At 40.0% G+C, this 24,473-nt stretch overlaps 1 protein-coding gene across 9 annotated transcripts; it reads right to left on the reverse strand.

The window, feature by feature from the left end:
• Positions 1 to 205: 205 nt before the first annotated feature.
• nrcama (neuronal cell adhesion molecule a) lies at positions 206 to 18,566 on the reverse strand. Of its 9 annotated transcripts, XM_030790358.1 has the most exons (32): positions 18,473 to 18,566; positions 17,566 to 17,583; positions 16,743 to 16,848; positions 16,303 to 16,496; positions 15,754 to 15,876; positions 15,222 to 15,392; positions 14,161 to 14,220; positions 13,117 to 13,228; positions 12,752 to 12,936; positions 12,377 to 12,508; positions 12,104 to 12,247; positions 11,785 to 11,896; positions 11,197 to 11,357; positions 10,911 to 11,058; positions 10,351 to 10,475; positions 9,899 to 9,928; positions 9,392 to 9,493; positions 8,883 to 9,080; positions 8,695 to 8,765; positions 8,242 to 8,467; positions 7,853 to 7,968; positions 7,295 to 7,499; positions 6,896 to 7,018; positions 6,600 to 6,776; positions 5,158 to 5,202; positions 4,540 to 4,596; positions 4,030 to 4,152; positions 3,212 to 3,367; positions 2,108 to 2,239; positions 1,821 to 1,899; positions 1,048 to 1,059; positions 206 to 440 (listed from the first exon to the last, which is right to left on the reverse strand). In XM_030790358.1, exons 1-32 carry the CDS (start codon positions 18,564 to 18,566, stop codon positions 206 to 208), a joined length of 3,972 nt encoding a protein of 1,323 aa, XP_030646218.1. The 9 variants fall into 9 exon arrangements, with proteins under 9 accessions (XP_030646218.1, XP_030646226.1, XP_030646234.1 ...); XM_030790366.1 differs by lacking the exons at positions 1,048 to 1,059; positions 4,540 to 4,596; positions 9,899 to 9,928; positions 17,566 to 17,583 and having other exon boundaries at positions 5,167 to 5,202; XM_030790374.1 differs by lacking the exons at positions 3,212 to 3,367; positions 4,030 to 4,152; positions 4,540 to 4,596; positions 5,158 to 5,202; positions 17,566 to 17,583.
• Positions 18,567 to 24,473: the final 5,907 nt, after the last annotated feature.

The following is a 24,473-nucleotide window of genomic DNA, read 5'->3' on the forward strand; positions in this document are numbered from 1 at the left end:
TTCTTACATATTGCTTTCACTTCTCTCATAGAGTGCATCTCTCTCTCGCTCTCTCTTTCTCTCTCTCCCTCTCTCCAACAGATGTGAGTGAGTTGGGTTCGGTCTGTGGCGTGTGTTGAGAGGAGGTCACAGTGCGATGTTATCTGGATGAGAGGACATGACTTGGGGGGAAGTGGGAGGGGTCATGAGGATGGGTTTCCGACAGCTACACAAAGGAGTTCATGGCATTGACGGGTGAAGGAGCCTCAGAACTCTCGTTGCCCTCAGCCGTGTCCTTTTCCTTCTTGCCGCTGTACTGGCCAATAAAAGAGCCATCCTCATTGAACTGGCCATCACCGCCCTCTCCATAGTCCACCAGGCTGTCATCACTGTCATCCTTTTTCACCGTCCCATTGGACGGAGTCCTGCTGCCCTTCAGCGGTTTGTGGTCCTCTGTGTCACTGAGAGAATGAGGAGAGGAAAGAAGAGGAGAAGACAGATAGATGGAGAGAGAACAAGAGAAAGGGAGAGAGAAGGAGATTTTGCTTTTATTCAGACATGTTAAAAAAGGGGCTTCGTTTAATCTCTCTTAGAAAATTTCTAACTTTTCCATATCCAGACACATGCTAGACAGTCCATGTGCATTAGGGCTGGCTGTATGCTTATTTCTTGTAAGGGACAGAGGGGTCAGTCAGGTGACTCTCCACAGCACTGGCGTGCATCACAGCATGGGTTTGAAACCATTCACCAAAATGCATGAGACATGTTGTACAGAGCCATATGGTCTCATAGAACCTTTAGCCCCAATGTCTAGTGAAAACTGGCAATACTGCATCATGATGACATTTCTATTCAAACAAAACTAAAACTAAAAATAAAGTCACACTGAGAAGCCAAATGCACATAGTTAGATATGCAAAATCAAAGGCAGTCAGGGAGACTTAGATTTTAAGTGACAGTTAGTGTAAATTTTTACTGCACTGAGTCACTGACACAAGAACAGTTGTTCATATTAGCCAGACGGTAAGGATTGTGATTTGCATGCTAGAATTGTAATACCCTTCTTACCTCTCCAGAGACCTGAAAACCCCCAATACAAAGAACACGAAGGAAGACATGAGACAAATGAATGTCTGACAATACAAAATGTCCTGACACACAAAAGATCAGACAGTCCATCTAAACAGGCTGAATGAATATAAACAAGTGACTGAAAAGACAGTGGATGAGAGGCAACAGACCAGTGGTATCATGTGTTCTGTGTTCCTCTGAAACATAAAACATTTTACAGAGAGACAAAATGTATTATCTTAATCTTAATCTTAAAATAAGTTCATGATGAAGAGTGACTGTTTGATGTTATGCACTAATACTAAAAAAAAAACACTGTTTGCAAGCATGTCACAAAAAGTGAATAATTAATTCGATATTACATGAGCTGAATAATCAGTCAGTTAAAACATGAAAACTCCTTTAAACTGATCAACACTAGAGACTTTTGTGGGTAAAATATTTATTGATAAGAGATATCTGGTTATATTAATACAGGAGTGATATCTGGTTAGCTTTCTTCAACATAAAAGATGGTTTATACCTGTTTTTTTTCTGGTTAACTACTGGGAATTAAAATCCAAATATCTGAATGGAAACCATATTCTTCATGCGAGCTGTAACTGTTGGTGGGCCAGTGTCTGCAAGCAAGTGTGAAGTGAATGAACAGTCACTGATTTAACCACTCCTGCCCTGAGAGAGTGGGTGAGGGAGAGACAGAGTGATAGAATACCTGCTGTGGTGGACACTACTGTATCATTTAATAATGGACACAGGTGACACATTCTCACCTGTATTCCCCAAATGTTCCATCATCTTCTTTCATAGGTTGTATCTCTGGATCCTGGTGTTGGTCCTCTTTTTCTTTAACTGTGTAGGAGACAGAACAATGTTGTTTAAATGCCAGAAGAGTGTGTACAGCCCATCTCCAGCTGTATCTACAATCAGCATAAAACAATGACACAGTACACGACTCTTCAACATGCAGGTTACTGTTTATAGCAGAGTGACAACAAATCTGTCATCACTGATGATGTCACGTGCTTGTCAGTCACAGTGTGTATGGGGCGACTCTCACCTGGGTATTTACCTCCTTTGTTCCTCTTGATGAAGCAGACGATGAGGAGGACCAGGATGAGCAGAGCAATGGCACACATGAGTCCAATGAACCAGCCCTGGGTGGCAATGTCCACTTGCCTGCTTGTCATGGCTACACACAAATACAGAGAGAGAGAGAGAGAGAGAGAGAGAGAGAGAGACAGAGAGAGAGAGAGAGAGAGAGAGAGAGAGAGAGAGAGAGAGAGTGTGAGTGAGACAGAGACAGAGACAGAGAGAGAGAAGAAAAAACAATGACAGATTAATGTGGTACTGAGCTTTCATATGTAAATGATCCCAATGAAGGTCCCATTGATTGTACAATAGCAACAACTGTCACAGTATTTGCAATGCTGGTACCAACTGCATGGACATGATCGCTTACAGGACTGTATTTTGGCTGCACACTTACCAAATGTTTCTGTGAGACAGTTCTGAACACAAAATTGGACAAAATTAAATTAAAAAAAAGTTAAATACACAATTGCATAATTATATGTTCAAGGAGGAAAACCAAAAAGTTTGTTCAGTTGTGGCAAAATCAATGTGAATATAAATAGAGTGAAATTATGGCCCCAGGACTTGAGGAAATTCAGCTATACAGGAATTGAAATGATTTTTTTCCCTTCTGCTGGAACCAGTCATGTGTACCATCCACAGCTGAGGGCAAATGGCCAAAAACATGAGCAGAACAGACAAAGCCATTGCACCATGCAAAAAAAGTTCAACAAAGCATGCCCAATCTTTATTATTTGTTTGCATATTGAGGATGCCTTTATCAGAACGCTGAAAATGATGTAAGATGATGACACTTTTATGTAAGGCACCACCAAGGCAAAACTCCGTGTAGGGTTGCAAAATGTTGAAAAAATGACATTGTAAATCCAATTCAAGGTAAATAATTGAGAGTTGAGTCTGTGTTAAAATTTCAATGAGCTGTTGTTTACGTATAGTCTAACAGCCGCATATAAAATAACGCAAAGTGAATGTGCTTTGAGTTGTCATTGGAAGTTTTCAGAATAAAAACTACATTCCGTTCGTTTGCAACCCTATTTCGTGCCCCTCTACTTGATCGCGCTGCCCTCACCTGGAACAGTAATCAACAGTTCCTCAGTGCTGTGCAGCGTTTTGTCCGATTGATCTTTTGCGACAACACGCACTTTATACGACGTCCCCGGTTTTAAGCCCTTTATCAGATAGGTCTGTGTGCCGTTTACCAATTCTTTTTTCCACGGTTCTTTACCTGGAGAGAAGTTTCAGGGGGGAAATTGTCAGGACGTTGTTAGAATACGGATATACGACTAATGAAGACGATGCTATTTTTTCACTCAACATATTATTCGTAATAATAAACATGTCTGTAGGTACCAGGTCAGTCACTCTAGTTCAGTGAGCAAAAAGATTGATCCATATGAAGCGAAGAACGTCTAACACTCTTTTCCAGCCAACCAGAAACATTCCCGTTGCATTGGTTACACAATGGTAGGAGTACCCCAAAACAGCAAGATGTGGTTGGCATCGTTCTGTCTTAGAACTATCTCTAAATGTCGCAAATCTGGAAAGCCTCAGGAAAAGTACATAGACTATTGTTCCTAGAATGTTCATCCATTTTCCCCTTTAACGGTAGCAATGCTCTGAGAACATTCAAGGAACTTTGTCTGCTGGGTAATCACCAAGACCATTTTAACACTGCATTTGGCTTTACAGATTCTTTACAATCATTTTACTATTCAAAGTTCCACACTAATAAACTAAACAAGAGAGACTGCTCTGTACACTGACGTGAGATGTAAATTTAGATTTTTTTTCCCTCTTCATGTAAAAGAGGAATGGTGTAAATCTAACTTAGAATTTTCATATCAGAAAATGGCCTATTAAGGATAGAAAAAATACAGAACAGCTTACTGTTTTCTACCACATATTCCACATAAACATTCTTATCTGGACCCGAATATTCCCAACTTATTACGGCTCTGTCCTCCTCCACCGAGGAGTTCACACTTCCAAAGGCTGCACCAACTGTGCGCACTGGTCACACAAGAGAAAACAAACAAACAAACAAAAAAAGAACGCTAAAGGACAAACATTATAGCTTGTGGTTCACATACGTGTGAAATATATCATGATAAACAAAGTAAAACACTTTAACAGACTATTTAATTCCCAGTCTACAGCGATAAGCAACTTTAAAAGGTTACAAAAGACTTAAAACGGCAAAGATATGGTCCCAGAAGAGTCGTACATGAAAATACATCAGCATGCACAACATCGTAACATGCCGACACTGCATTAAAAGAATAACTCCTTGAGAGCCACTGATAACAATATGTGCAGGGAAAAATCCTGAGGCTTAGAGAAAAAGAAGAGATGGGCTGTCTAGGAGACAGAGGGGGTGGACAAAGGGAGTGGCTGTACCCTTGTGAGACGGAGGGCGTGGAGACTGAGGAGTAGGGGAGATTGGAGGAGGGAGATCTGTGTAGCCTGAAACAACACATACAAGAGTGAAACACACAGAAGCACACAAAACAAGACACAACATCCCAACAGAAAGAGAGAGAAAGAGAGAGGAAGCAAGGTAGAAAACAGAAGAAGAGGTTAGGAGTGAAAGAGAGATATCAGAAGTTTCAAAAAGGTTATTGACATGCAATGACATGCATCTCAAAGGAGGTATCGTGGTGAGAGTTATTTACGTTGCAGAGTGGGAAGAAGGAATGGAGCTCTATACCAGGTGCACTATCCTTGACTTTTCAGAGTTAACAAAAAGACCTCAGCCCTATAGTGCAAAAAACACTCACTGCCACTCTTTAAAAGGGGCAATAGAGTCTTAAAACTCTAATGACAACAATGGATCACAATCTGGAATTTAACTGTGACATGTCTCCACAATGAGTATGGAGCAGATCTAAATACAGATTGGGGATTTTGGTTCCAGGAGGTGCATGCAAGTGTACTTAAGTCTTATAAGGAAGCTACAGTATGTTTCTAATTTCTTGGCTGATGTATGAGAACATGCAGGTACATCAGCCAAAATACTTGCTTTACCTTTACCCACATCTACTGCGGGCTGCTGTATAAATGCTTCAGAGAGAGAGGGGAGGAGAGGGGAGAACAGAGAGATAGAATGTATGTAAGCAAGTGACACCAGCCAGTACTCAATATTCACTGCCTAAATATCTAATTACTTAAAAAAAAAAACTTTTTTTTCTCTGTTTATCTAACCAGTCAGGCAATGACTCAATGATATGATAAGAATCAAACTTATATTGATTTATGAACTGAGGAGGTCTCATTAGCTGGTGAATCAGCAAAAGATCCAAACCACAGACGAATGGTAGCATTCAGTGATACTCCCACATAACCATTACTGCTGTTAGAAGTCAGTAGTAAATGATGACACCCATATGATTAGTCTGTGACAGGCAGAGGGTCTGAGCAATTAGACACATTTTAACATCGATATTCAAAATTAAATGGTTTCGTTAGTGCTTTTAACCATTGTTGTTAGGTGCTGGAATCCAGTCTCTAAATTCGCTATTCAATCTGTATGGCACTTTAAGGGAAAGTAGTAACATTTACAACTGTATGCCATTGAGTAAGATCAGTTCTTATACTTATGTAACATTTAGATAAAACTACAACTATTTAAAACCTAAGAGTATGGCATCAGTATCACACAAAACAGTGATGAAAAACAATCTACATAAATTCAGCGTTGTAAACAACAATGATGTTAAAGAGCAAATCGTGCCATTTGAACTGAGCTGTCAGCCTTGAACAGCTGCTTTGTCTGGATGCCCTGTACTTCTAAAAGTTTAATGTAAAGCCTTTAAAATGATTTTAAAACAGTTTTGGGTGTTATACAGCAAAGTGGTCTCATGACTACATGAGTGTATACAAGTGCTACATGTATTATGATCCATCTCAACTCATGGTTAAAATACAGTTAAAATAATGCAGTTATTACACCTAGATGAAACAAAAAAGTATTACACATTAGCTGCACAATAAGCCAAATTAAATGAAGAGTGATCAAACACTGTACTAGTAATTGGTTTACAATAAACTATATTAGATGCAAAGATTAAAAAAAAAAACTAGATAAGAATTCAGACGGCAGTACTAATAATCTGATTATATACCAACTAGTAAAGTCAAAGAGGTCACATGGTATGTATAAACTTCACAGCACTTCATGAAAACGTGAAAATTTAATTTTAAAGTGAAATTTAAAGTGCATTACATCCATGCCATTCGAGCTGCAATTACACATAACGTTCTGCTCCAGGAACGAGCAGATAATATACCGCTTTTACAGTAAAATGACAAAATCCATGTTTATGGGCTCATAATTAAATCATTCCTGTGCTATCTGTCAAACTATCTTTTCAATGACACTGAAAATGTGGAAATATGACCTGACAATACCCAAATCATACTAAGCACTGATGATTAGCTTTGAAGAAGGTGACACTCACCTTCATCCATGACTGTGACAGATTCCTCTGTTATGGTGGGCCCAGAGCCCTTGTTTGTCTGGGCGCAGAAGTAGAATTTGTAGCGAGTGCTGTATTTGAGGTTCAGTAGTGTGATGCTGGTTTCATTGGCTGGCAGAGTCATCTCCTCCATTGGACCCAGTTCATTTGTGTCATTAACTGGTGAGGGGCGGGGAGCAGGAGATGGAGACAGTGTGAGGAAAAGAGAGCATAAATGTGAGTAATCTTTGTAATGACACTCTGTTCAGATTAATCCAGAGCATTGGACTTTGACTCACTGGGCTGGTATCTGAGTATATAGCCAGTAAGGTGGCCATTGGGCTGTGGAGGTGGACCCCACTCGACAGTCAGAGAGTCCACGTTTGGGTCTGTGATTCTGAGGAATCCAGGTGGTCCGGGAACTGAAAGCCATGTTAAGAACATAATTTAAATAATAACAACATTTCTTCAGATAAAGCCCTGTAAGGCATTGCCACCGTGTATGTCTAAACATGATGAGTAAGTGAACTGTGGAGTTAGCAAATAAACATTAGCCTTTTATTTTGGAAGATGTGTCACATGAATTTTTTCAGTGCAGTACAGTAAATCCTAAAAGAGCTACACAAGATTTGAATGTGGGGAATACTCCTCAGAGACTTCAGGAATTGTGTGTATTGAGTTTGAGGTTTGGACCATACCTCCCTCAGGTGTCCTGATTTCCTCAGTGCTGCTGGGTGGACCCTCGCCTTTGCCGTTGAGGACTCTGACATTGAACTTATAGAGGCTGTAAGGGTGCAGGCCGGGTAGACGGCCCTCTGTCTTATTCCCACTGAAAAAAAGCATCTGCTGCTTCTCTTTATCTGGCTCCTGTTGGAGCAAACTCCTCTCCCTCCAGTAGTATACCTACCAGATACCACACAGCCACACAAGATCATTAATATACACAGCATCCTAACACATGACACTCTAAAGTTCCCTCATATGGATATACTAACTCTGCTAGGTACACTTTTTAACACACACACACACACACACACACACACCTACAGTGTAAGATTTGGCATACAGAAAAGGCTTATAATTACAGCACTGTTTGTATTAGATCATTTTCTACTGTTTTATGATTGCTACTATTACTATAACTATTATTAACACCATTTCAAATGCTTTGAGACTCTTTCCATGACTGTCATATCAGAAGAAGCCCTTTTAATTTGATTTTGTAGCTTCTAGTTTGATGCCCGGCTGTCACGCACCCTGTAGCCCTGAAGTCGTCCTCGCACTGCTGAGAGAGGAACAGGCTCCCAGTGGACCTCAGCCAGCGTGCCATTCTGCACCAATGTCTGCACAACCTCTGGAGCCATAACAGGATCTGATGAAAGAGAGAGAGAGAAAAAAGAAAGGAAGAAAAAAGAAAGGAACAGAGTGTGTGTTATTGAATGGCAATACAATTTATAGTATCATGTTAATATGTACAATACAAAGACTTGTCAATCTTGTCTGGGGTAAGAATGAATCAATTCAGTATGTCCTGTGTAAGACAAAAGAATCTAAGAAACAAAGCCAAGCGTAGGGGCAGAATCAACTGCAATATTGTCTTATTTAAAATCCCAATCATCTCTCGTGTAAGAATGATTAGACTCACAGTCCTCTCCAGAATATCCCACAACCACCTCAGGCTCTGGTCCAGTCCCGTAGTTATTCACTGCCTGAACCTTCACTTCATATGGGACAAAAGTGGGTGTGTCTGTGACCACAAACTGAGACACATTAGCCACTATGGTGTTGTTCCATTCTGTGTCCACATCCTTCTGTCTCCAGCTCACTTTGTACTGAAGGCCAGGTCCATTGGACTGTAGACCTGTCAACTCCTGCCGAAGGATTCATGTCATTCATTAAAAAGACGCAAACCAAAACAGCACATAAAGCCCTTAACAAAACCCTGAAGTAAGGGTCGCTATGACAGAAATCACAAATTACTATGCAGTGAGCCTCTAGATGAATGTATTATGAGAGGTACTTATGGCACCCAGAGAATATGCTGTTATTGAGCATAAAATCATGATCACATCAAAACTCATTTTAAAATCTGTCACACCTTCCAGGATATAACCAAGTCATTGGGTTCCATTCCAACACCTTTGACTTCTGATGGATTCTCATCAGGAGCTAAAAAGACAGAGGTGAAAATTAATAATAGTAAACATTAGTGATGTTTATGAAAAAATCTCATAAACATTGAAAAGTTTAGGGCTTTCTAATGACTAAACCATTAGAGTGGTGTACCAGCTGGGTTGGTCCGGTACTGTTTAGAAGATTTGCTGGGATCACTCAGGCCTACATCATTGAGTGCCAACACCCTGAAACTGTAGTACACATAGGGAGAGAGCTGGAGCCGAGCCGTGGTGCTGATCCCAGGTACCTCAGTCAGATTGTGCCACATCCCTGGTTCATGCAATGAGTCTTCATACTGGACCATGAACACTGGGGCACACAGGAGCAGTTAGATATGATTAGTGTTTTGTACAACTCACAAAGGATGCAGAAGACAATTCCAAATTACAATAAAGGCTGCAGAATGTAACCTAAAATTGGTCCTGGATACAAATTCCAAATAAAGCTAGATTAACTTATATTAACTTATTATGACTGTGAATATGCATTCACATCATTAAAGTGACAATAGATATATTGTTGACATATACATGGCTTGGATGCTCATTTTGCTATCAAAGGCATGATGACAGGTTTGATGCCTGATTAAGGCATCTGCTTTATAAGGTTGTTGGACGCACTCTGTGTGGGACTGTTGTGCTCATCTCCAGGAATCCAGGTCAGCTGCACACTGCGTTCCTGCTGGTCTGTGAGCTCCAGGTCCGTCGGAGGGTCTGGTCGTGCTAGAAGATAAGGCGATTTGCACGTGATGAACTGATGAAGCGATAAATTCCTTTGTTTTTAAGCGTACAATGAGTGATTGGCATGCAAGCTGGATTAAAGGTGTTTGACAAACGCTATGAGATACAAAAAATGTCTCATCAAGCAACTTAAATAAAACAAGGACCAAAAACATCACAATTTACACATAATGTCACTGAATAGACACAATAACAGTGCACTGTTCAAGCCATTTCTGAATTTCCTTTAAACCTCTCAGTGAACGACTCATCACAAAATCACAGGACATGGATGTATCAAAGCAACAGTTTAAAAAAGGAAGACAGGAATAAACTTTGAAAACCAAATCCTTGAAAATGAGGATAATGATTGAGGTCAGGGTGTCACTAAAGTTGAGTAAGGTTTACCGTAGACAATTGGCGGAGTTGGAGTGGCCTCTGCCAGAGGGGTGGCAGCAGTGAGGTAGGAGTCCATTGTTAGTCAAAACATTTTTCAGTACAAAAATTCTCATCTAAATACTGATATGCTTGATTACATTCCCACAGACTACAGGTTTCAAAGCCATAATCAATTGACATAGGGGTAAGAGACTAAATGCAAACTTCACATTTAACCACTGTCACTTTAACAAATTTGTGCCCAAGAATACCCAGGTTTTTATTTGCATCACTGTGTTCTATCCACATAGGACATGAAACATAAGTCTTAGGACTATAGTCACATGTAAAAAGAAATGTTATAAGCAATTAAAACCATATTCAGTAAGTGAACAAAAAAACCAAACAAACCCTTTTTGGATCTTCCAGTATGATTCATATGTACAGACTGTGTTTAAGAGCTGGCAGTGAAACATACGTACCAACCACAGAGAGCATGGCACTGGCAGAGTCCTGGTCCAGAGTGGTGTTCACCACACAGGTGTAGGTGCCCTCATCCTCTTCTGTCACATCATTTATAATCAGGCTGTCAGAGTCCACCACAATCCTACAACCATCCACATCCCCAGAAAATCAATCAGTCCATCCATCCATTCATCCTTTAAATGTCAGTTACTTCAAATTGGACATGACCATAAGATAAGATATAACTAAAATTAGGGTAAAAACAAATACAATGCTACTTTGTATAGTTTATATGGTTAATTTAGATAGATCACACTCATCTTTGGTGAGGGTTATAGATACCTACAACATATCTAACGGAATCTCAAAAATTGTGGGAGGGTTGGAATTTAATTTGAACAAGAAATGTCTTCAGTGATTCCAAATATAATTGACATAACATGAAAAATCATGTTGACATGTGGCTTGTGGCATGTGTTTCTATATGTCAAATCTATAAGTCAATCTATAAATGTCAAATGTTGAGACAACAAAGTTTTGAGCAATCCTACTCAAAGCCCACATGCTAAAGTGTTACCTTTCATCAACAGGCAGTTCTCTGTTGTCTTTCAGCCAGCTCACAGTAGGGATGAGGGTGCGGTCATGCTTCACTTTACACTCAAACATTACCTTCGCGTTCCTCTGTACCTCTTTGTACTTAGGTTGGGTCAGGATCCTGGTAGGCTCTGTGAAAAAAAAAATCAATTAAAAAAACATGGTAGCTTTCTGAGCTAGAAAAAGAACAGATAAACTCAAACAAGAGAAAGCTGGGTGCTGTAGGAGGGCTCTGTCCTTCAGCTAGAGAGAGAGGGACTATTTCCCACCTTTGACCTCCAGGAGGATATGGTTTTCCCTCTTCCCCAGGTCATTTGTGGCCACACAGGTGTATTTCCCACTGTTAGCAGGCTGTGCTACATGGATCTCTAATGTCCCATTCTCATGAATCACATATTGATCACCATCCACTGTCTGGCTGTCTTTGAACCTTTACAGCACAAAGCAAAAGTCAATAAGTATTCCACTGTAATGTATACACAATTTTCTATCAAGATTTCATTCTTTCAAGTTTCATTCATTTATTCCTTCCAGTCTTTCTTGAGGGTGGGCAGATATTCTGATAACAGCATACAGGAAATTTGTGGCAAAAACATGAAGTGTTAAATACTCAGAAACCTTTTCAAAGCTTTGTTAATGAATGTAGCTAAAGGTCACAAAGGTCATGGTCTCAGTAAACAAATGTTTCACCATTCTGACTTTTCACGTGTGCTCTAATTAAGCTCTTGCAAATCTGAATCAGTGATTGTCAAAAACATCACACCATAAGCATAATCAGAAACAATTAAACAGGAAGAAAAAAAAAACAACCTCTGCAACCTGTGGAGTGTCTTCAGTAATCTAGTCTGAAAACTCACCAGGAGATCTTTGGTATCGGAGAGCCAAACGAGGCACAGTCCAGCAAGGCGGGGCTGTTGGTAATAACCTGGTACAACTTGTTAGGGGGGGTTAGTACCCTTGGTGGCTCAGCTGAAAGAAAAATGCACACAGTCATCTGACACCAAAAAATATCATTTAATTTACAAAACCAAAAAAACTTATATGTCATCTATGTGTGTGTGTATATATATATATATATATATATATATATATATAGAGAGAGAGAGAGAGAGAGAGAGAGAGAGAGAGAGAGAGAGAGAGAGACAGAGAGATGCATAGATGAGTTTATATCCTCACCAAGCACATTGACGAAGGCATTGGCCAGAAGGTAACCAAACTCATTTGAGGCATTGCACTGATAGACAGCACTGGACCCAGTCTGGACATTACTGAGGATGATGGCATCTTCCTCGATTTTGCGGTTGGGATCGTTTGGTGTGTCTATCAAGGGATCACAGTCTGAATATATACATACACCATTTTTTTGTACTCAGTCCTCACATCTCGATATTCATACTCAAGAGAGATGAAATCTGCGATGTGACTGGCCCATGCGATGCTAATACTCACTTTCAATTGGCACGCTGTTCACAGACCATGTGATTTTGGGTTTGGGGTTGCCGCCTACCCGACAGGTAAGCATGCCTGTCTCTTTGGGTGCCAGAATGAGGTTCCGTGGGGCGCCGATCCAAAAAGGGGCGGCTGCATCAGAGAGAAAAAGAATCAGAATCTCCATAATAAGAGAATAAGCAGATGACCTTGTTTCTGTGCACAATGACTAGACCACTCTGTTGTGACTCTAAAGTGTTTACAACTGAATTTTTATGCTGAGGTGGCTGTTCATTTTACCTCTAAAAACCAAACAGATTTTGAAGACAATAGGAAGGATGAAGGGATAGTGAACTGCAAGGAACAAGAATATTGAACTGTAGTTCTGAGGCAAACCTTTGACTACAACAGTGATGATGTGGTGAGCGTGGCCCAGGCGGTTTTGGGCAGAGCAACGGTAGTCCCCAGCATCCCCCTCTGTTATGTCCGTTATCCTCAGATTCTTCTGGAAATTATGGAAGGAATATCGACCACTGGGCAGCTCACCATTTACTTTGCTCCAGGAGATTTCGGGAGTTGGCCTTAATTCACACATACAGAGACACATCAATACCTGATCTATTTGATAATTCACAACAAATATATTCTGTGTACTCCAGCAGCACAAAACATAATTCTGAATGAATATATAAAAAAAATTAAAACTGAGGATTGTGACATAAGAGAGACAGCAGTAGAAATATCTCCCAAAAGACACTCACAAGCCATCAGCAATGCACTCCAGGTCCAACTGTTCTCCCCTCAGTACCACGGTTGTGCTATTGGCCTCTGGCGGGGTCATGAAGGAAGGCTTACGCTCTCCTGATGGGTTGTCTGAAAGAAGGCATGGCCTCTGTCAGAGACGCTGAAAGAGCTGTCTGCCCAACTTTTCAGCCAAACACACACGAGTCACGACTGTGTGACACGCCAGTTAGGTTCATAAGAGGGGAATTAATTCAATGCTCTAGTCCAGTCCAATTACATCCATGAGAACTTTTGGCAACAGTCTTTTTCCAAAAATAACATCACCTAGACATGTTGGGTAGGCTGAAGAGCAAGTACATCAAGTGAACCTTTCTCAGGATGACAAGAAAAAATGTGAACAAGAATCCCTCCAAGTCTCTTACTAAGGGCTCTTAAAGAGGAATGAGGGCCGTGTGTAAGAGCCCTTAAACAGTGTATGGATGGACCTACAGGAGAGAAGGGATCATCTGACCACAGTCTTACACATGTGAGCATTGAGATCAATGGTCGGATGCGAAGACACAATAAATTTTGTTTTACTACATTTAAGATTATCAGCAAACAATAAATTAGTAGGTGAAACTACATTACTAATTCATTACAGTGATAACTGTTGAGATGAGAAGGGACTTGTGGCTGCCATTCCAGTGTATTGTATGATGTGAATATATTGTTTTATATGATTATAAAAATATTGTTTTATTATGATTTATGTATAACTTTAGAGATCACATCAGACACGTGGGGGATGTCAGCATCAGTCCTCTTTTCATTTCAGCATTTTGACTGAAGTAAAACATGATCATTATTAACATGAAATATGATTTATTATTTTCATGTTAACTCGACAGATTAACAGTTAACATCTGATGTTGTATGGAATAGTATGGTCATTACTGAATGATGATGGTTGATGTTTTAGGTAGGGTTTGAGAGGGTCAAGTTTTATTAACTTTGGTTAGGTTCCACTATAGGTGATGGGAAGGGTCTGGGTTCACTTGGACATGGGTGCTGTCACTCACCACCAAACAAAACAGTGTCATTGAAATAAGCTGCCAACACTGTCTCATTCATTGCATCCACTGCAATACAACAGAACATCTTAAGCATGCAATGCTAATAGCACACAGGGCTCCATTTTCATTGAGTAAATAACAGAGAGCTATAGAAAAGCATAGTGTCTGAAAAAGCATAGTGTCTGAAAAAGCACAATGTCTGAAAAAGCAGTGTCTGAAAAAGTATAGTGTCTGTAGCTATAGAAAAGCATAGTGTCTGTAGCTATAGAAAAGCATAATGTCTGAAAAAGCATAGTGTCTGAAAAAGCACAGTGTCTGAAAAAGCATAGTGTCTGTAGCTATAGAAAAGCATAGTGTCTGTAGCTATAGAAAAGCATAGTGTCTGTAGCTATAGAAAAGCATAGTGTCTGTAGCTATAGAAAAGCATAGTGTCTGTAGCTATAGAAAAGCATAGTGTCTGTAGCTATAGAAAAGCACGGTGTCTGTAGCTATAGAAAAGTGTCTGTAGCCAGTGACAGCTTAACGTGCTGTGTATTTTTGTAGGTTATTTTAAAGGAAGTGCAGTAACTGGCGTCTGTTTCCCAATGGCACACAATTAAATCCATATGAAATATCTTGCTCCTTGCAATTTATATCATATTTTAATATTTTATGTAAAATGGTGTGAAGTTCAATTAAAGGAGTTTTACTCAAGGAAAAAACAGCCCGTGCTTAATATTTTTGTGGAAAAAATCGAAGGCATAACAGTTCAAAGAAAGAAAAAATACAGAAGTAAAATGAGTAACATTTTTAAAAAGTGGTTGAATGCACATATATTACGCAAGAATTTTTAAACTAATACTGCACTAAAATTCGTTAAACTTTACAGATCATCATTTACAGTAATGCCTTTCATTCTTTTACGCTATTCATAACTAAACTCCAGCACATTAGCTGCAAATCATATGCTAAGCAACAACAGACAGTGTTTACAATTCAGTGTTTAGTGTGAAATGCCTGTGAGGTTTATCCTCAGGTATGAGTGTGCGTAATGTCTGATGTGTGATTCAAACAGGGAAAATACTCACTGTCCACCACCCTGACAGTAATGGGTTGTTTCTGTTGGATGGTCTGTGTGTGGGGAAAGCGGGCGTAGCAGATGTAGTCATTCCTTGTGTCCTCCATTAACACATTGGAGAAATACAGGTCTCCATTCAGGGCCTGAGACACGCGGTTATTCTGTGGAAGCTTCTGGAGATCTGAGAATGGAGAGAGAGAGAACTAATCATAAGAAGGTTTCCTTGGACTGTACATTTTTATTTTTGAGTTAAGCTTGCTTACATTCAGGCTAAAAGATGTCTAAAATTTGCTCCTAAGACACAAACCTCAACCTAAAAATAAATAGCTTTAACTTCATGTTTAATCATGCAACTCTCGGTCAACACATGCAAAGCAAATAAAAAGTAATGACTTGATGAATGTATATATGTGGTTAATCTGAGATTCAGATTCAGAGTGTGTGAGTGTGTGTGTGTGTGTGAGTGTGTGTGTGTGCACGTGTGTTTTTGACTCTGTGTTTGGTGTTGGGGATTGAGGGGGGGGGGGGGTGTCCAGACTTACTGTTGTCCATCCAGAAAATGACTGGAGGAGGAAGACCAGCTGGTGGTCTACAGTGCAGGACCAAAGACTCGCCTACCTGCACCAAAAATGGTTCATTTCTCTCCTTTGACCACAAGGGGGACCCTGTGAGGTTAGACATTAACAAATAAAACTCCACAGACAGAGAACCCTGAGAAATATCCAGCACTTTTACTGCTATTTCAGGCGTTTACAAATGATGACCCAGGGGAAGGGCCGTTGCACAGTTCAATTTTAATTTAGAAGAGAATGAGCTGAAAGTTACAGTATATCAATTCCCCTGGCTATTTCTCAAATCTTTGACTAGTTTATTCCCTAGCTGAGCTGAAGAACAACTGACTTCAGCCTTGGTGTGCTGAAATATTGGATGTAAAAGTTTCTTTTGTATGCCTGAAGCCCCCTAGAATACTGAGTTTACACTAGCCTGTCAATGATGTATCTGGTGCAGTGTAAATTTTGTCTAGTTGCTGTGCGAAGAATAAGCAGCGTTCTATGGTGAATGTGTCTGGAGGACAGATGGGGGAGTCTTACTGGACTGGCGTATGACGATGTTGTTGGACACAGCGGCGCCATGTTCATTGCGTGCTGTGCACTGGTAAATACCCTCGTAAGCCTCTGCTTTTTCTCCAGTGATGTCGATGACCAGTGTGCCCGAGTTTGGATTCATGGTTACCTTAGAGTCTGTGTCAATGTCAAAATGAGTGCCATTCCGCGTCCATGAGAAACTGCAAGGAATAACCCAACAGCCAGTTACAAAAGACTAGACCATTCAAAGGTGTCTGACTGTTTGAATCTTCAATGTGTACCACTTCATGAAGACAAATTTTTACAAAATCCACAAAGCTTATGAAATGGAGATGACAAAGCAAACACTCTTTGTCAGACACACATGAACTGTCTCGGTGGTGTTGGTGTCCATGGTGATGGTCTCTATGGCAATGGTGACTATGGTGATTGGGACTGACACCCACCTAGGATGTGGCTTTCCTTTAGCTTCACAGTGGATGACGATGTTCTCTCTTGGGTCAATGATGTAATCCTTGGGGGACTGGTGTATTATGGTGGGGGGCTGAGGCACTGAGGCACAGAGAGGAGTGCTTACATGAGTACACACACACACACACACACACACACACACACACACACACGCTCACCTCAGCACACACTAAAAACATTCCACACATGTGTGAGCAAAAGAATACAATCTAGCAAGACACAATTAAAAGCCAGACAGGAGCATAGTTTTTTGTCAGTTTCAGTATAAATATGTTAGTCACTATGGCAACACCAGCATGACAAATAAGCAGAAACCATGCAACATGCAACAACATCATTTGTTCAGGTACAGATTTCAGAATATTTGAAACCATTGTTTCTTAATCACAGCTCTGGGGAGCCAAAAGACAGCACACTGTCATGCCGACCCTGTGCTAGCACACCTGATAATAACTGATCACGCACTAATCATCATCATGAATGGACAAGTTCAGGTGTGTCAGTGCTGGGTCAGAACAGAAATGTCCTGGTGAGTGGGTCCCCAGGAATGACATAAAGAAACAAGGTTCTTTTAAAACATGGTTATTATACTAATGTAATTTCACTCAATAAAAACCATTTCATTGATGACTATGTTAAGACAAAAACTATGTGAAGGAAAATATTGTCTGCTTGCATGCAAATCCACAAATTCACTCCAAATCAAACATAAAAAAACACTGTATCAAAGAGTGAAAACAAATCTGTAAAATATAATCAAACCAACAATGAATTCACAACAGATGTGCCCCAACTTACATCCTTCCAGAACTTTAGCTTTTTATTTGTCCAAATGAATCAGCAAATACATGAGCAGAGGGTGAGAAAACTAGATATTAGTTACAAGAAGAGATTGTGAGAGTACAATTCAAGTTCTTTCACTAAGGTCATTAAACTTGTGGATGTGAGCTGGGCAGTTCATTCTCATCATGCGTTTTCATGCCAAGGCAGATTGTCTGTCGATCATGATACTACAGTCAAGTCTACACAGGGGCAGAGACTTGTTGTCCATGCAGTAGCTGTCCAGTCCCGGCGAATAGGAACTCAGCAGCCGTTTTTAGCCTCTTAACTTAGTCTGGCATTTCTTATTAGAATTCAACTGTTTTCAAACTGTATTATTTTACTGATGTAAATATCATTGTATGTTAATATGTGTTTCAACTCTAACACTTTTCCATTTTTATTTACAGTTAATTTCAACGTTTTTGTTTTGTCATTTGCAATATGAGTTTGGCTTGAAATTAAAGTACTTATTTGATTGCCTTAATTCAACTAAAAACACTGACTTTTCACTGTTGCCTAAGGAGGACAAGACACGGTATAAGCCAAGCATTCGGAGGCACTGATATTTACCCATAGCACAATTTGACTTTTACATGCTCATAGTTCTACACTGATGTTTACTATATATTTTTTTTTTTTACACCTTTTTTGGCCATTTTAGACAAATAGTCAGCTTTATTTTCTGTAAGCTGTAGAAACATTTCTTTCAGTGGTTCATATTGTGAAGTGATGGGTCTCAACATATAATGTGCTACAAAGAAAAGGAATTATGACAGAAACATGACGACATTTGTATCAGAGCAGTTAAAATCATAATGTTACATAAACCATCGGTTGTCCACTGCGATTGCTGTCATGACTGCAGTCAGTGTGCCCTACTCACGGTCAAGAGGCACTTCCAAAGCCTTGGTCATGTGGACCAGAAGCAGCACCAGCAGAGCTCCTGCACACAGCGTACATTTCCTCTTCCTGTTCATGGCTCGGGGTGCAATGTGGAAATCCTTCCCCATGGGTCAAAGCCACACAGCTGTAGTCTTCACAGTCAAAATAAGCTCCTAAACAAACTATGGATCCACGTGTGGCCAGCTAAATAACTGATAACAGGAGAAGTGAGACAGAGAGAGAGAGAGAGAGAGAGAGAGAGAGAAAGAGAGAGAGGTAATGTGTCATTAAGACTAATTAAATGGAACACCTTGATCAGTGAAAATACACGGTCATTTTGTTATGATACATAATGGAGGAAGTGAGGCAAGTAAGCCATGTTTGTGCTACACAGAGGCCTCTCTGATGTCAGCTGATGCATGGCAGCATCTCTTAGCAAAACATGCAAACAGGGACACATGAGGGCACTCAGCTGCAGTAATAAGTTCCACTGTGGCAGTGGTGCCAGGAAGACATATGGATCAGAGTACACATGACTGAAACTCCACAACCAGACGGGCTGTCTGTTTCTTAACAGACAAGGTAATGCTGAAACCTCCCCGGCCAGTGCCTCTCTGTTTGCTCTTTTGTTTTAAGCGTTCAAGACATTCTCATGTAAGTTTTCATTTAACACTGAACCAAATATTAAAATGATACCTTCTATATGGACGAACATATCAAACACCAAAACAATTAATGGTTATACATAGTTTGATATTAGCCTAACAGTGAAAGCACTTGAGAGTTCAGAATATCTAGCTTTGTTCAGTCCTGTGTGTGTGTGTGAGTGTGTGCGTGAGTGTTCTGCAGGTAGAACATGGTGCAGTATACAGAGCTGTGTCAGGTTAGTCAGGCTGCATTATTAATGAGCTCAGCAGCCTTCACAAGAAAGGAGAGAGGGAGACACACAGAGAGAGAGCGACACAGAGAGAGAGAGAGAGAGAGAGAGAGAGAGAGAGAGAGAAAGAGGGAGGCCCATTGAACCTCTGAAGGATCATCTCAAGGTGAAGCTTTCACAACCAAGCACAAGGTCAGATGGAGATGGCCCACGTGTGCATGAGCTCAAATCACAAGCAAAAAGCTGTTCATCTGTCAGCTTACTCAGCAGATCTCCGCCAGAACACTGACACCACCTCAGCTCAGTTTAAAGAGTGAAGTATTAGTTATTTAAAACGTTAAAATCTATGCTTTGACTTTGAACATCTGAATTAAAAAAAATAGCAGAGGTGTCCCTCTATTGATGCACCTTTAAAAAGGCAAAGACCGGCAACTTTTTAGACAAACAAAAGACTGCAAAAAAAACCCCCAAAAACAAAAAGAATACAAGTGATTGTAATACAAGCATGATTTCAGTGTTGTTCCACTTGGCACTTACTAACCTGAAAAATGGCTGTTCTGGGTACCAGGGAGAAGGACACTTAATGTTTTGTAGAAAGGTAAAACAGAACAAAGAAAGAAGGGGTATTACCCAAGAACTGATCTGTCAATCAGAGGTCATATGTATCAAATTTTTTCTCAATAAAGGTGCTGAGCAAAGACCAGTTCATGCCTTTCAAAATTCTACTAAATACAGTTAGAGACTATATAAGACAAACTGATCTATATATATAATTCTACTCAATACAGTTACAGACTATATAAGACAAACTGATCTGATATTAGCACTCTGGAGATGCTTGAGAACAAATATGGACCCAGGTGTTTGATGACTACCATATTATATGGCTGTCATTCTCTCACAAGAGTCACAGAAACCAGTGACCACGTTCATCCCAAAATAGCTCACAACAAACAAAGAGAATCCGTTACACTGTCAAAGTGACAGGTGAAATGAATTACAGCGATGAAATTCTCTCCTTTACTCGTTTTCAGTATCTACTTGTGTTAAAGTATGTCTCATTGTTTTCACCATATATATACTATATGCGGCCACTACACATTTTAGAGAGAGAGAGAGAGAGAGAGAGAGAGAGCACAGATGCAATTATCAAATACATCTACAACAACACAAGAAATTGTAAAATTAATTGTTTGAGGTTTAAATGTTTAAATGCACATTTATGTGAACCTAAAATTGCTATATAAACAGCTAACACTCCAAAAATACTTAAAACAACTGAACTGTGGTAAACAGACATCTTAGATAAACGGGACAAAAATATTCATTGCCTTTTTTTCCCCACAAATTATACACAATGACATGGTGTGGTTCCCTCATGTCAACAGCTGTGGTATCTGGTTTATTAGTGTATACCAAGCTATCAGTGCAAAAGAGCTAACACTTACTCCCCTATGGCCACTCTGAGTCACTTGGCTATCACTGTTTACCATCAGGTAATAGATAAAATACAGAGAGAAAACATGCACAGAATACACAGAGAAAACACGCAATGCAGCCACGAGTGTCGCTCCTTTGGGCACAGACCTTAGGTCATTTATTTGCATTTGTATAATTTGGAGCAAGCTGCCTGAGTGCATATCTAGGGTATGTCAAGGTGTGTGTGTGGGTGCGTGTGTGTGTGTGAGTGCGTGTGTGTGTGTGAGCGCGTGTGTGTGTGTGTACAGAGCAGGGGGTCTGTCTGTCATTTCATCCCCAGAGGGAGGTTAAAAATGGACAGCCCAGAGCAACAAAACAGTTTAATGCAGCTACCAATATTTCTGACGTGACAGAAAAGCCAGCATTTCCATACTGCAGGGCACACAGCTCCATCACAAAGACTCAACAAATAATAGCATATATCTTAAAATACCTTTTAACTGACCAACAAAAGCCCTGTTTAATTTTGCATTTTTGGATTTTATGTTCAGACTAAACAGATGGGTCCAAATAATATGAAGAATTCTTCAACAGTTGAGATCAAATTTCAGCTCAATCCAGGATAAATTCATCTGGTGAACTGAAGAATGCCTTTGCAAGATGATGAGTGATGAGTGATACAAATATGATAAGAAATTAACTTATCATGTCAGTTATCAATTGCTCCAAAGTTTGGACCTTCAGTGCATTCAATGCTCTGATAAACAATCATCACAGTCCAACAGCTTTTCAGATAGTTCATGTCAGAATACTCCGATGTGAGTGGGTAATAAAGGAGTCTCTTCCCTGCCCGGGCTTTTGACTGGCTGGATGAGGAAAGATCTTCTCAGTACAAACAGGATGCTTCTCATCGGCCAAGTCTCACGTCTCTCTCTCTCTCTCTCTCTCTCTCTCCCTCTCTCCCTCTCTCATGCTTCAGTGTCACCACGGGAACGGTACAATCAGCTAAACACAATCTGCTGCAGAGACTGTCTGGAGCTGTGAGTTACCTGCCAAGGACAGTACTTTACATAGGAAGACTGCAATATGAGTGAACATGAAACCACTCTCTGGTACACCATACTTAGGGCAGGGTTTTTTTTATGTTGTTTTTTTTTTTTTATGGGTTACTTTCCGCAAGAATTATTTCTGTTAAGTGACTGGTTCAAATACGGACGTTTAAAATACAATTCTTAAAGAGCATAATGTATTAATGCTTTATGACCCTATAACAAATCAAATTCACAGATTGCATTTACCCTTAGTTTGTGGTTGTGTTTGCAACAACATATGTTAAAACATGTTTTAATTTATCACTGATACTAATCACTAATACTAATCCCTGCAGAACTAGGTGCCATTTAAGTATATGAGGGAGATCTGTCTCATCACATATCAGTGCTAAGAAGCAGAACTCTTGCACTGATGAATTTCTGCATTTAGCAACCATATCTTTGAACTGAATTGAAGCATTTACATTAAAGAGAGAATGAGATGCTTGGGCATTTTAAGGCTGTTTGTGGTGGTGGTGCACAGTGGCTGTAGTGGCCATCTTCATATTCACATACCCAATATCTGCACCACGGGCGAACAAAATTCAGTCTTTATTTTAGGGGTTTCAGTCAAAGCTTATGCGACAAACCAAACACACAGACACTCAGGATCACTGGGCATCTGTTTATGCTTGTGTGTTCTGAGTGTTGCTGTTGGGGATATTCCGTAATCACAGAAAAGCCACCATGTCAGACTAGTCACGCTGACTTCCATATTAACATTAGATATGTCAATAAAAGGATCTCAATGCTGTATGAGAGGCAAGCTCAAGCTGTAGTTTGGCCTCATTTAAAGTACTTGTAAAGACTGTTGCATTTTTTTTTGGTGCTACTCAGTTTGGTTCATATGAAAAGGGATTCACTGTGTCTAAATAGAAAGGCAAAAGTGTAGTTCTCTCCTGTCCATCTCCTCTCTTCCAGGAATGCAACAAATAAACAAGAAATATCCACAGATATAGACACTGTCACTAACCTGATCTTCATAAGGATCAGTGTAAACAATGGACAGGATACAAGAAGAGGAGGAAACCTCTTCAGAATATTGGAATTGGGTCAGGGCCTAGTTTTCATTATGTAAACACAGTGAAGAGGAACTGTAGCCTCACATTGCACTGTCACCACAGTTCTGTTTTATCTCATTAGCGTTTCCCATAGGGCTTGGCACACACACTGGATGGCTGCAGTACCAGAGAACCAGAGGAAAGGCAGTGAGAGCTGGGAGCTGACTGAAACCAACACGCTCAGGTTGGTAAACAACATCCGTAAACTGCTGTTTCTCACCAGTGTACACTATTCCAGCCCGAGGCAGAGAACTCTAAGGCTAAGGTGTCCACTCTAGGGCCTTTTGACAATAACTAGCTTATGTATTTGTCTCAGAATCAGCCTTCACCCTTATCAATACAAGAGAACCGTTCAAATTACCGTTCAAACATTCAAATTATTTGAATGGTATACATATCAGTGGCTCTCTGCTGTAACAGCCAGAGACAAACTGTTTACCAGCAACTGCTGAAGACTGAACTGAGTTAGCTTCACTAAGAAAAAACTGAAGTAGGCTACCTCTCATCTTGCACGAAGTGGAAATTTAATCTATTTGTTTGTTAGATTTTGCTTTTAGGGAACGTTTATCATGAAATGAGATCAATAATGCACAAAATGTTCCTTTAGTAACTAAAATACACAGTTCTGGTTAGGTGTGTGAGGACTGGGTGTACTGAACCATCCATTAGCATTTGAATAGCGCTCTAAACAAACAGAACACACAGCAGAGACGTACACGCGCACTAACTTCACAAGCCTCCCAAATCTCACAAACACCAGTCATGGAAATCCGCAGTAAACACACACAACTATATAAACAAATATTCACATATGCATAGATGTAAATGTAAACAAAGGGCAAGAAAGTTAATGAGAGTTCAGCCATTCTTCATTAACAAAACCATCAACAGGGAAAACAAGAGAAGAGCTCTTTTACTGAGAAAAATGCCCTCTCATGAGTGCTCCTCCACTCAAGAACTCTGCACCAAAGACTCAGGGTCAAGTGATGGGCTGAACACTTTCAAAAATCACTTAGCACCCATGGCAATGCTCTCATCTTAAAAAATGCGCTCCAGACGACAAGAGCTTCCCCCTCACGCACTTGCTGATGAAAAGAGACACAAAGCAACACAGAGTCATCAGTGATTTCAATGTAAATCTTAAAAGAGGGCAGGTTCTCTTCAAAATGCACTTGTGCAAATCTCATAATCCACAGTTTCTGGGAAATTACAGGAGGCAATTGTTCTTTATTTTAGAGTAGACAGAGGAGCTGACTTGATTAAATGTCTCTTCACACACTTTGGACTGACAACGTTGAGGAAAGAGTAGCAGGGGTAATATAACCACAGTAACACGTCATTTTATAGCCTATTATTCACGCTCTTTTAAAAAAATTAAGTATTATTTACCAATACTCAGTTGTTCTCTACATGAAAGGAGTATTGCCTTGCACTTTTAGTAATATAACACACAGCAGAGATGGTTTGGAAGAGATGGTTTAAGATCAGTGGCACATGTCATTAAAAAAAAAAAAAAAAAAAAAAAAGATAAATTGATATCTACTTATAAGAAAA

The sequence above is a fragment of the Chanos chanos genome, chromosome 1, assembly GCF_902362185.1.
Source record: "Chanos chanos chromosome 1, fChaCha1.1, whole genome shotgun sequence".
In the NCBI taxonomy this organism is placed as follows: Eukaryota; Metazoa; Chordata; class Actinopteri; order Gonorynchiformes; family Chanidae; genus Chanos; species Chanos chanos.